The sequence below is a fragment of the Triticum aestivum genome, chromosome 1B (genome assembly GCF_018294505.1).
Source record: "Triticum aestivum cultivar Chinese Spring chromosome 1B, IWGSC CS RefSeq v2.1, whole genome shotgun sequence".
NCBI classification, from domain to species: domain Eukaryota; kingdom Viridiplantae; phylum Streptophyta; class Magnoliopsida; order Poales; family Poaceae; genus Triticum; species Triticum aestivum.
Window position 1 is genome coordinate 56264727 of NC_057795.1, and position 14038 is coordinate 56278764.

The 14038-nt window shown below is 43.4% G+C and overlaps 1 protein-coding gene across 1 annotated transcript; it reads left to right on the plus strand.

Moving 5' to 3' along the window:
• The first annotated feature begins 11236 nt into the window (after positions 1–11236).
• On the plus strand, positions 11237–12531 carry LOC123086479 (pentatricopeptide repeat-containing protein At4g38150). The gene has a single exon (XM_044508251.1). It carries the CDS (start codon positions 11320–11322, stop codon positions 12127–12129), a length of 810 nt encoding a protein of 269 aa, XP_044364186.1. The 5' UTR covers positions 11237–11319; the 3' UTR covers positions 12130–12531.
• Positions 12532–14038: the final 1507 nt, after the last annotated feature.

Genomic DNA, 14038 nt, shown 5'->3' on the forward strand with positions numbered 1-14038 from the left:
AGGAGAACAGTTCTGTCAGTGAGCATATACTCAAAATGTCTGGGTATAATAATCACTTGATTCAACTGGGAGTTAATCTTCCGGATGATAGCGTCATTGACAGAATTCTCCAATCACTGCCACTAAGCTACAAGAGCTTTGTGATGAACTATAATATGCAAGGGATGGAAAAGACTATTCCCGAGCTCTTCGCGATGCTAAAAGCTGTGGAGGTAGAAATTAAAAAGGAGCATCAAGTGTTGATGGTTAACAAGACCACTAGTTTCAAGAAAAAGGGCAAAGGGAAGAAAAAGGAAAACTTCAAGAAGAACAGCAAACAAGTTGTTGCTCAGGAGAAGAAACCCAAGTCTGGACCTAAGCCTGAAACTGAGTGCTTCTACTGCAAGCAGACTGGTCACTGGAAGCGGAACTGCCCCAAGTATTTGGTGGATAAGAAGGATGGCAAAGTGAACAAAGGTATATGTGATATACATGTTATTGATGTGTACCTTACTAATGCTCGCAGTAGCACCTGGGTATTTGATACTGGTTCTGTTGCTAATATTTGCAACTCGAAACAAGGACTACGGATTAAGCGAAGATTAGTTAAGGATGAAGTGACGATGCGCGTGGGAAATGGTTCCAAAGTCGATGTGATCGCGGTCGGCACGCTACCTCTACATCTACCTTCGGGATTAGTTTTAGACCTAAATAATATTTATTTGGTGCCAGCGTTGAGCATGAACATTATATCTGGATCTTGTTTGATGCGAGACGGTTATTCATTTAAATCAGAGAATAATGGTTGTTCTATTTATATGAGTAATATCATTTATGGTCATGCACCCTTAAAGAGTGGTCTATTTTTATTGAATCTCGATAGTTGTGATACACATATTCATAATGTTGAAGCCAAAAGATGCATAGTTGATAATGATAGTGCAACTTACTTGTGGCACTGCCGTTTAGGTCATATCGGTGTAAAGCGCATGAAGAAACTCCATACTGATGGACTTTTGGAACCACTTGATTATGAATCACTTGGTACTTGCGAACCGTGCCTCATTGGAAAGATGACTAAAATACCGTTCTTCGGTACTATGGAGAGAGCAACTGATTTATTGGAGATCATACATACAGATATATGTGGTCCGATGAATGTTGAGGCTCGTGGCGGATATCGTTATTTTCTCACCTTCACAGATGATTTGAGCAGATATGGGTATATCTACTTAATGAAGCATAAGTCTGAAACATTTGAAAAGTTCAAAGAATTTCAGAGTGAAGTTGAAAATCATCGTAACAAGAAAATAAAGTTTCTACGATCTGATCGTGGAGGAGAATATTTGAGTTACGAGTTTGGTCTACATTTGAAACAATGCGGAATAGTTTCGCAACTTACACCACCCGGAACACCACATCGTAATGGTGTGTCTGAACGTCGTAATCATACTTTACTAGATATGGTGTGATCTATGATGTCTCTTACAGATTTACTGCTATCATTTTGGGGTTATGCTTTAGAGACGGCCGCATTCACGTTAAATAGGGCACCATCAAAATCCGTTGAGATGACGCCTTCTGAACTGTGGTTTGGCAAGAAACCAAAGTTGTCGTTTCTGAAAGTTTGGGGTTGCGATGCTTATGTGAAAAAGCTTCAACCTGATAAGCTCGAACTCAAATCGGAGAAATGTGTCTTCATAGGATACCCAAAGGAGACTGTTGGGTACACCTTCTATCATAGATCTGAAGGCAAGACGTTTGTCGCTAAATTCAGAAACTTTCTAGAGAAGGAGTTTCTCTCGAAAGAAGTGAGTGGGAGGAAAGTAGAACTTGATGAGGTAACTGTACCTGCTCCCTTGTTGGAAAGTAGTATATCGCGGAAACAGGTTTCTGTGACACCTACACCAATTAGTGAGGAAGATAATGATGATGATCATGAAACTTCAGATCAAGTTGTAACTAAACCTCGTAGATCAACCAGAGTAAGATCCGCACCAGAGTGGTATGGTAATCCTGTTTGGAAGTCATGTTACTAGACCACGATGAACCTACAAACTATGAAGAAGCGATGGTGAGCCCAGATTCCACAAAATGGCTTGAGGCCATGAAATCTGAGATGGGATCCATGTATGAGAACAAAGTGTGGACTTTAGTTGACTTGCCCAATGATCGGCAAGTAATTGAAAATAAATGGATCTTCAAGAAGAAGACTGACGCTGACGGTAATGTTACTGTCTACAAAGTTCGACTTGTCATGAAAGGTTTTCGACAAGTTCAAGGGGTTGACTACGATGAGACCTTCTCACCCGTAGTGATGCTTAAGTCTGTCTGAATCATGTTAGAAATTGCCGCATTATGATTATGAAATATGGCAGATGGATGTCAAAACTGCATTCCTGAATGGATTTCTGGAAGAAGAATTGTATATGATGCAACCGGAAGGTTTTGTCGATCCAAAGGGAGCTAACAAAGTGTGCAAGCTCTAGTGATCCATTTATGGACTGGTGCAAGCCTCTCGGAGTTGGAATAAACGCTTTGATAGTGTGATCAAAGCATTTGGTTTTATATAGACTTTTGGAGAAGCCTGTATTTACAAGAAAGTGAGTGGGAGCTCTGTAGCATTTCTGATACTATATGTAGATGACATATTGCTGATCGGAAATGATATAGAATTTTTGGATAGCATAAAAGGATACTTGAATAAAAAAATTCAATGAAAGACCTCGATGAAGTTGCTTACATATTGGGCATTAAGATCTATAGAGATAGATCAAGACGCTTAATTGGACTTTCACAAAGCACATACCTTGACAAAGTTTTGAAGAAGTTCAAAATGGATCAAGCAAAGAAAGGGTTCTTGCCTGTGTTACAAGGTGTGAAGTTGAGTAAGACTCAATGCCCGACCACTGCAAAAGATAGAGAAAAGATGAAAGAAGTTCCCTATGCTTCAGCCATAGGATCTATCATGTATGCAATGTTGTGTACCAGACCTGATGTGTGCCTTGGTATAAGTTTAGCAGGGAGGTACCAAAGTAATCGAGGAGTGGATCACTGGTCAGTGGTCAAGAACATCCTGAAATACCTGAAAAGGACTAAGGATATGTTTCTCGTTTATGGAGATGACAAAGAGCTCATCGTAAATGGTTATGTTGATGCAAGCTTTGACACTGATCCGTACGATTCTAAATCGCAATCCGGATACGTGTTTACATTGAACGGTGGAGCTGTCAGTTGGTGCAGTTCTAAACAAAGCGTTGTGGCAGGATCTACATGTGAAGTGGAGTACATAGCTGCTTCGGAAGCAGCAAACGAAGGAGTCTGGATGAAGGAGTTCATATCCGATCTAGGTGTCATACCTAGTGCATCGGGTCCAATGAATTTTTTTGTGACAATACTAGTGCAATTGCTTTGGCGAAGGAATCCAGATTTCACAAAAGAACCAAGAACATCAAGAGACGCTTCAATTCCATTCGGGATTTAGTCCAAGTGGGAGACATAGAAATTTGCAAGATACATACGGATCTGAATGTAGCAGACCCTGAAAGATCGAGGATGTCGCCTAGAGGGGGGGTGAATGGGCGCTTTAAAATAATTACGGTTTAGGCTTGAACAAATGCGGAATAAACCTAGCGGTTAATTTGTCAAGCACAAAACCTACAACAACTAGGCTCACCTATGTGCACCAACAACTTATGCTAAGCAAGATAAGCAACTATGTGATAGCAAGATATATGACAAAGAACAATATGGCTATCACAAAGTAAAGTGCATAAGTAAAGGGGCTCGGGTAAGAGATAATCGAGGCACGCGGAGACGATGATGTATCCCGAAGTTCACACCCTTGCGGATGCTAATCTCCGTTTGGAGCGGTGTGGAGGCACAATGCTCCCCAAGAAGCCACTAGGGCCACCGTAATCTCCTCACGCCCTCGTACAATGCAAGATGCCGTGATTCCACTAAGGGACCCTTGAGGGCGGTCACCGAACCCGTACAAATGGCGACCCTTGGGGGCGGTCACCGAACTCGTACACTTTGGCAACCCTTGGGGGCGGTCACCGGTACCCGTCAAATTGCTCGGGGCGATCTCCACAACCTAATTGGAGACCCCGATGCTTGCCCGGAGCTTTAAACCACAATGATTGAGCTCCAAACACCACCAACCGTCTAGGACGCCCAAGCACCCAAGAGGAACAAGCTCAAGGGAACCAAGCACCTAAGAGTAATAATCTTATCAACTTGTAACTTCCACGTATCACCGTGGAGAACTCAAACCGATGCACCAAATGCAATGGCAAGGTCACACGGAGTGCCCAAGTCCTTCTCTCTCAAATCCCACCGAAGCAATTAATGCTAGGGAGGAAAATGAGAGGAAGAACAAGAAGGAGAACACCAAGAACTCCAAGAACTAGATCCAAGGGGTTCCCCTCACATAGAGGAGAAAGTGATTGGTGGAAATGTGGATCTAGATCTCCTCTCTCTTTTCCCTCAAAAACTAGCAAGAATCCATGGAGGGATTGAGAGTTAGCAAGCTCGAAGAAGGTCAACAATGGGGGAAGAACACGAGCTCAAAGGATAAGGTTGAATGGGGAAGAAGACCCCCTTTTATAGGAGCTCCCGAATCCAACTGTTATGCTCACAGCCCGCACAGAGCGGTACTACCGCTCCAAGGAGCGGTACTACCGCTAGGGCGGTAGTACCCCTTCGAAACACAACAGCGAGGAGGCAAAAAGGCCAAAAGAACCTTCGGAGCGGTAGTACCGCTCGTCCTCACGGTACTACCGCTCGACCTCACGGTACTACCGCAAATGGTAGCGGTACTACTGCTTGCGAGCGGTACTAAAAAAATACTTCTGTGCCTACTTCCGCTGAGCAAAACACGAGATTTTGGTCCGGAGCGGTACTACCGCTTAGGAGCCGCGGTAGTACTGCTCTGGAGCGGTACTATCGCTCAGGAGCCGCGGTAGTACTGCTCTGGAGCGGTAGTAAAAAATTACATCCGCTCGAGTCGCGGTAGTACCACTGCAGCCTTTACCAAAACAACCACAACTTTTGCAAACGGACTCCGAATTCAACGAAACCAAGTTTGTTGGAAAGCTAACGACATGGGCTAACACAATATTGATAGAAATATCAAGAATAAGCAAATGAGAAAAGTCCCATAAGAAAATGGTGAGAACCCTTCATCGGATAAGACCAGTAAAACCTCCAACACCGAAAACATCATAGAAGACGCATGCGAACTCTGTTTTCGATGAACTCAAGCTTGTCATGAAGATGACCATAAGCTCTAAGACTCACAAAGATAACCAAACAAGAACCAAGAAACATGATGCAAGGATGCAATGGTTTGAGCTCTTTACTAACGATACGATCAAGCTACCAACTTGAGAGCCCCCCTTGATAGTACGGCAAACGATCCTATAACTCAGTCTCCCAACTACCACCACAAGACCGGTAAAAAGAAAACCTATCAAGGGAAAACCTTTGCCTTGCACATGGTCCACTTGAGCTAGATGAAGACGATCTTGACTCCCTCAAGTTGGACCACCTTTCTTGATTGCGTTGGCTCGCTGAAGACTAGATGATTGCTCCCCCATAGTTCACTATGGGTGAGCCACTCTACGGCACATCTTCACAAGTCCATTGACACCACAATGGATGGCAAGATTCAAGCACTTGATCTCTTCGTGATGCTCCACTTGAACTTGCACACGGCAATCTTGATGACGATCACCACTTGATGTCATCCTTTCCATGGGTTGTATGATATCTTCCTCTTGACGCAAGCCCATGGATACGTACCTAACCCCACATACAACTCTCACATAGACCATGGGTTAGTACATAAAGTGCAATGGACAATGCTTACCATACCATGGGATCACTTGATCCCTCTCGGTACATCTTCTACACTTTGTGAGTTGATCAACTTGATTCACTCTTGACTTAGTCTTGATCAACCTTAAATCTTTGCAACTCTCTTCATTTGGATGATGTCTTGAAGGTAAACATGAATGATCACACAACCTTCTTCTTCAAGACATGCTTGCAATAAGATCAACACTCATATGACCAATCTTTAGATAATTCCTTAATAGCACCTTGGTCATCACAAACTCTCATTGAAACCAACAAATGGACTCCAAGAAAAGCCTATGGGCAAACCCTTCAAATATAACTTAAGAAAACCATTAGTCCATAGAGATTGTCATCAATTACCAAAACCACACATGGGGGCACCACATGTCCTTTCAGACCCGTTGACTAAGCCTCTTCCACGAGCAAAACATGATCAGCACCAAGGCTCCATGGATGTTAGAATCATTACAGTGTAATCTAGATTATTGACTCTAGTGCAAGTGGGAGACTGAAGAAAATATGCCCTAGAGGCAATAATAAAGTTATTATTTATTTCCTTATATCATGAAAAATGTTTATTATTCATGCTAGAATTGTATTAACCGGAAACATAATACATGTGTGAATACATAGACAAACAGAGTGTCACTAGTATGCCTCTACTTGACTAGCTTGTTGATCAAAGATGGTTATGTTTCCTAACCATAGACATGTGTTGTCATTTGATTAACGGGATCACATCATTAGGAGAATGATGTGATTGACATGACCCATACCGTTAGCTTAGCACACGATTGTTTAGTATATTGCTTTCTTCATGACTTATACATGTTCCTATGACTATGAGATTATGCAACTCCCGTTTACCGGAGGAACACTTTGTGTGCTACCAAACGTCACAACGTAACTGGGTGACTATAAAGGAGCTCTACAGGTGTCTCCAAAGGTACATGTTGGGTTGACGTATTTCGAGATTAGGATTTGTCACTCCGATTGTCGGAGAGGTATCTCTGAGCCATCTCGGTAATGCGCATCACTTAAGCCTTGCAAGCATTGCAACTAATGAGTTAGTTGTGAGATGATGTATTACGGAACGAGTAAAGAGACTTGCCGGTAACGAGATTGAACTAGGTATTGAGATACCGACGATCGAATCTCGGGCAAGTAACATACCGATGACAAAGAGAACAACATATGTTGTTATGCGGTCTGACCGATAAAGATCTTCGTAGAATATGTGGGAGCCAATATGAGCATCCAGGTTCCGCTATTGGTTATTGACCGGAGACGTGTCTCGGTCATGTCTACATTGTTCTCGAACCCATAGGGTCCGCACGCTTAACGTTACAATGACAGTTTCATTATGAGTTTATATATTTTGATGTACCGAAGGTTGTTCGGAGCCCGGATATGATCACGGACTTGACGAGGAGTCTCGAAATGGTCGAGACATAAAGATCGATATATTGGACGACTATATTTGGACACCGGAAAGGTTCTGGGTAAGATTGGGACAATACCGGATCACCGGGAGGTTATCGGAACCCCCCGGGAGGTATATGGGCCTTATTGGGCCTTAGTGGAAAGGAGGGGAAAGGAGCAAGGGAGGGGGCACGCCCCCCCAAGCCCAATCCGAATTGGGAGGGGGGCCGCCCCCCCCCTTCCTTCCTCCCTCCTTCCTCTTCCTTCCCTCTCCTACTCCTAATAGAAAAAAGGGGGAGTCCTACTCCCGATGGGAGTTGGACTCCCCCCCTTGGGCGCGCCACCCCCCTTGGCCGGCCCCCTCCTCCACTCCTTTATATACGGAGGAGGGGGGCACCCCATAGACACAACAATTGATCCCTTGGATCTCTTAGCCGTGTGCGGTGCCCCCCTCCACCATAGTCCACCTCAATAATACTGTAGTGGTGCTTAGGCGAAGCCCTGCGATAGTAGAACATCAAGATTGTCACCACGCCGTCGTGCTGACAGGACTCTTCCCCGACACTTTGCTGGATCGGAGTCCGGGGATCGTCATCGAGCTGAACGTGTGCTAGAACTCAGAGGTGTCGTAGTTTCCATGCTTGATCGGTCGGGCCATGAAGACGTACGACTACATCAACCGCTTTTTTGTAACACTCCGCTATCGGTCTACGAGGGTACGTGGACAACACTCTCCCCTCTCGTTGCTATGGATCACCATGATCTTGCGTGTGCGTAGATTTTTTTTTTGAAATACTATGTTCCCCAACAGAAACCTCTCACGACCTGAAGAACCAATAAATGAGCAGAATGAAGTATATCTGCACTAGCGGTTCGGTGTCCTTGTGGTAGTGCGGTGCTCACAGAATAGAGGGATCCCAAGTTCCTTTTTTTTGCTTGGGTTAATTAGATAAATGCCACTTCAATTATGAGGATTCATAAAAATGCCACTGCAATTTTCAAACTTTAAGAAACGCCACTGCAGACTTTTAGAGATGTCACTGGAAATGGCATGAAATGACATTTTCAAAGTTTAGAAATTGCAGTGGCATTTCTCGGAATCGCCTAATTTTGAGTGGCATTTTATCAAATTGACCCTTGTTCCTTCAGATTAAACTAAAGAAATAAAAAAGTCAAGGCGGGCCGGCCTAGCGCACCGCGGGGGTGTGCGCCCGTTTGTAAAAAGGGAAGGAACGGGCGCTTAGGATTTACCACCCCAGACTGGGCTATTTTCTATAGTTATTTTGAGTGTTGAGGAATTAGGAAATAAAAAAGGGCGAGCATTTAGGGGACAATGTTGGAGGCCTGGCTCCCGCATCAGCGTCCTTGCCCTGGGCCACCAGCTTATTTTCAGTTTTTACAAGGCTCTAGAACCTTCCTAAATTAGTTTTTTTTCGTTTCCCTTTTACTTTTTCCTTTATTTTTATTTCCCATTTTCTTTCTTTTTCATTTTTTCATTTGTTTTTCAGATTCACCCACATTTTCTTAATCCAGGAATGTTTTTCAAACTGGTATTTTTTTCGAATTGGTTGAACATTTTATGAAATTCAAAATTTGTTCATCGAAGTCAAAAAATGTTAAGCAATTTTTTTATAAAATGTACATGATTTTTTTAATAAAAATGTTCATCATATTCATAAATGTCCATATAATTCAAAAATATTCTTGTATTCAATATTTTTTCATCAAATTCAAAAAAGGATCATTGAATTTAAATTTTGTTCATGAAATACCAAAAATATTCATCTAAATTCAAAATTGTTCATCAAAATTCAAAAATTATTTATAAAAACAAAAAATGTTCATATTAGAACAGTTTTTCAAATTGGTTTCTGTTCTAGGCGATCGGCCGATGTGGCAATAGCCATTATTTCATGCAAGTATGAATTGATGAACGCGTGTGTTTGCTTAGGACTTTGGAATATTCTTGGATTGGTTTTCTCCTTGCATACCATATGGACCAGAGTGTGACAACTAGCCTAGTGAATTGCTCGTGGCTCAAGTCGTCGTGTGGCTCGTCGAACACCTAGTTCTTTGCACCTGGCTCTCGGTTGTCAGTCATCTTCTCCACAGATTCACATCGGATAGAGCCCACACGAACCTTGCCATAGTGCAACATATGAGTGCATGTCTCCATGAATCTTCCGCGCCACAAAGAGGGGAAGCGTCAACCAAGGACATGTTTTTGCGTCAACCAAGGCCGCAAAGAATGCCTGGCCAACCTCCATAGAAACACCTTGATCTTTGATGCCATGCCTATCTTTAGTTTCGGGCTGAGTTAGTTTGAAAATTTTGTGTGAATCAAAATCAGAGCCAAATGATCAGGAAGGGGGTTAACACACGCAGAAAGATCAATTGGCCGAGCCCAAGCGTTTCTGTTTGCTTGAACCAAAATCATCACCATGCGGCCGGGCTGTACTAGCAGATCCGATGGCCATTGTGTACTTGCTTGCCATCCGACGGTCTACAAGTCCAAGGATCGGTAGTCTGTCTGGTACTTTGTGAGAGTAGAACCCACGGACTCGACCACCGCCGCAGTGCTCCGCCTCTCCCTCCCGAGGTCAAAAAAAGAAAAAAAGCTCCGCCTCTCTCTCACCCCATGGCCACCGCCGCAGTCCGCCGCCTACTCCGGCCCACCTCCTCCACCGCCTTGTCCCGTGCCCGCCGCCTACTCTGTGTTGAGGAATTAGGAAATAAAAAAGGGCGGGCATTTAGGGGACAACGTTGGAGGCCTGGCTCCCGCATCAGTGTCCTTGCCCTGGGCCACCAGCTTCTTTTCAGTTTTTACAAGGCTCTAGAACCTTCCTAAATTAGTTTTTTTTCTTTTCCCTTCTACTTTTTCCTTTATTTTTGTTTCCCATTTTCTTTCTTTTTCATTTTTTTTCAAATTCACCAACATTTTCTTAATCCAGGAATGTTTTTCAAACTGGTATTTTTTTCGAATTGGTTGAACATATTATGAAATTCAAAATTTGTTCATCGAAGTCAAAAAATGTTAATCAATTTTTTTTATAAAATGTACATGATTTTTTTACAAAAAAATGTTCAACATATTCAGAAATGTCCATATAATTCAAAAATATTCTTGTATTCAATATTTTTTCATCAAATTCAAAAAAGGATCATTGAATTTAAATTTTGTTCATGAAATACCAAAAATATTCATCTAAATTCAAAAATTTTCATCAAAATTCAAAAATTGTTTATAAAAACCAAAAAATGTTCATATTAGAATAGTTTTTCAAATTGGTTTCAGTTCTAGGCGATCGCCGATGCGGCTATAGCCATTATTTCATCGAAGTATGAATTGATGAACGTGTGTGTTTGCTTAGGACTTTGGAATATTCTTGGATTGCTTTTCTCCTTGCATACCATATGGACTAGAATGTGACAACTAGCCTAGTGAATTGCTCGTGGCTCAAGTCGTCGTGTGGTTCGTCGAACACCCATTTCTTAGCACCTGGCTCTCGGTTGTCAGTCAGCTTCTCCACCAGATTCACATCGGATAGAGCCCACACGAACCTTGTCATAGTGCAGCACATGAGTGCATGTCTCCAGGAATCCTCCGCGTCACAAAGAGGGAAAGCGTCAACCAAGGACATGTTTTTGCGTCAACCAAGGCCGCCAAGAATGCCTCGCCAACCTCCACAAAAACACCTTGATCTTTGATGCCATGCCTATCTTTAGTTTCGGGCTGAGTTAGTTTGAAAAATTTGTGTGAATCAAAATCAGAGCCAAATGATCAGGAAGGGGGTTAACACACGCAGAAAGATCAATTGGCTGAGCCCAAGCGTTTCTGTTTGTTTGAACCAAAATCATCACCATGCGTCCGGGCTGTACTAGCAGATCCGATGGCCATCGTGTGCTTGCTTGCCATCCGACGGTCTACAAGTCCAAGGATCGGTAGTCTGTCTGGTACTCTGTGAGAGTAGAACCCACGGACTCGACCACCGCCGCAGTGCTCCGCCTCTCCCTCCCGAGGTCATAAAAAAAAAAGCTCCGCCTCTCTCTCACCCCATGGCCACCGCCGCAGTCCGCCGCCTACTCCGTCCCACCTCCTCCACCGCCTTGTCCCGTGCCCGCCGCCTCCTCTCCTCCACCGCTTCTTCACCGCCGAACCGCAGCCCCAACACGAACAGCCCCGTCTCCTTCGACTGGTCCGACGACGACGAGAGTCCCCCCGCACCTCCACCCGCATCCCCGGCAAAGAACCCCACTCTGCCGCCGCCCTACGACCCCTTCAGCAAGAAGCACGCCGTGGCAGACCCACCCGACTCCACCAACCTTCAGGAAGTCTTCCACCGGATGCGCACCGGAGGGCTTACTGACTATGCCATCAAGATGTTCGACGGATTGTCCAAGGACGGGCTCACGCACGAAGCGTTGGCTCTCTTCTCGATCATCAAGGATAAGGGCGCCATGCCCGATGTCGTTGCCCACACAGCCGTCCTGGAGGCCTACGCGAATGCTGGCCCCGGCCACTGGGGTGACGCCGTGCGGACCTACAAGCGCATGCTCTCCAGCGGGGTCGCGCCGAATGCGTACACCATGGCCGTGCTCGTCAAGGGGCTTGCAGCGAGCGACCGGTGCGCGGAGGCCGGCAAGTACCTGCTGGAGATGCTCGACCGTGGGATGCGGCCCAATGTTGAGACGTGCCTGGCTACCTTTGAGGCGCACGTCAGGATGAACAAGGTGGAAGAGGGGAAGGCTCTGCTGGAGATGATGAAGAAGAAGGGGTTCGTGTTGGACGAGGAGGGGGTGCGCAGCGGCACCGTCAAGCGGGGGCATGTCTTCAGGGCTGTCATGAACATGCTCTTTGGAAAGTGATAATGGTACGCACTAGCTGTTTCGTTATGTTGTTGCATAAGCAATTGTGGGCTGTATCTTGTCACTCGAAATCAAAATGTCTGCTGTTGTCTACTGCACAGGACAGGATTGATATCCTGTCTTCCATGGCTTGCTCCTCCTTATTTTCAGTGTTTTCAAGTTTCATTTTTATTTTTTTCATTTTACTGGTGATGTATGCATTTTAGTGAATTCTTAAACTGATTCCCACTAATCATAGACTCGTAGTGATGTTTCACATAGTAATTTCCAAAATAACATTTATATTCAGATTTCAGAATGGCCATTGTGCAAGATTTTCCCTTTTGCACTGAACTAGCATTGTTTTATCCATGGGAGCTAAAGCTAGATGAAAAAACATGGATATAATTTTTATCATGACCAGCACACACACTATCATGATCTTGGTGGTTACAATTTTTGAAGCTGTTGTGGCAGCAACAGCATGCAGGAACAAAACCGTTGGTGAAGAACTGTGTGATTCAAAATTTCAAATACAAAGATTTCATTCTTCCTCTCTCCACATAAACATAGCATTTCCTGGTGTTGTAAATTGGATTTTATCTTCGATCTGTACCATGTTATCTTCATTCATGCCTTATTTCAGCTCTGTGGTAATATATTGAGGGTGACATCAAAACCAGGATCCACAGTGACAGCCTTGATGATCAAATCAGGGATACCGGAGATCGGTATTCAGTCTGATAGTATGCTGAAAAACCTTTGACTAACAAATTAATGCTAATTCAATTTTATTATTATGGTAATTTTTGACAAGGAGTAACAGTTTTCATAGCCTCATAGTCATAGGTAACTCAGTGACTCTTGTATTTTGCTTGCTAGGAGTTTCTTTTTACTCTGTATAACCAAGTTAACACAGCCATGCGGCTTTACCCCTAAGCAAAGAGTACTCTCACAATTCTCACCCCTAATATAATCTTTGCTCTTCCAGCTTGACTTGATCTGGACCATCCCAATCTTAGCATTATACATTATGGAAGTTTTTCCAAATTAGGGATCCTAGACTTCTTTCGTCATGGAGTAGTACCCTTCTTCAAATATAACAGAGCACAAACACATTAAAATATTTCTACCGACCAGATTAGGTTATGAAGACTGCACTAAAGATTGAGAGTTTCCTGGTGCAGTCAAGGCAATCAAGTTGGGTCGTACTGAGCAATACAGCTTATTCTTTTATTTACGTTATTACTGTGTTTTTTAAGATCACTGGTGCATTTTTGTAATCTATCCAGCATAATTTGCTGTTAGGGCTGGCAGAGTTAACGAGGTGGTCCATTTTTCCAAGGTTTTGGTCTAAATGAAAGGACTTGTGTTTGTTTTCTCAAGTTGCAGAAGCGAGTGGCTGTAATGTGGAAATCACGAAATTATTGGTGCAAATATTAAGAATATAAACGCATAACAGCACTAGCTTAAAGCTCACTATCTAGGGTTTGGAAGTGGTGTATTGTTTGGTTCGCGCATGTCTTGTCATACCTGCAGCTATTTGCTAATCTGAAGTTGCTTTGGTGCACAGCGTTGCTTTAGGTAATTATCTGGGGATTGTTTATATATCTCGGCTCATTTCCCTACCAAGTACAGTATTTGACTGGTTAGTTTAAGTGGACTCTCACCATGCCAAAAACAAACAAAAAAAAGTTTAAGTGGACTCTTTGAATAAAAGGTCTTCCTATTCTATTCCATCCTTAGTTGTCAAATTTAGTTAGCTGTGCATTTAAAGTTGGTTTGATGCCATGCCTATCTTTAGTTTAGGGCCGAGTTTCTTTAAAAAATACTCCCTCCGTCCGAAAATACTTGTCATCAAAATGGACAAAAATGGTGTATCTAGAACTAAAATACATCTAGATACATCTTTTTTTATTCATTTTGATGA

Bases quoted from the DNA above. Each gene is read 5' to 3' on its own strand.
- LOC123086479 (XM_044508251.1), top strand. From the start codon at position 11,320: ATGGCCACCGCCGCAGTCCGCCGCCTACTCCGTCCCACCTCCTCCACC.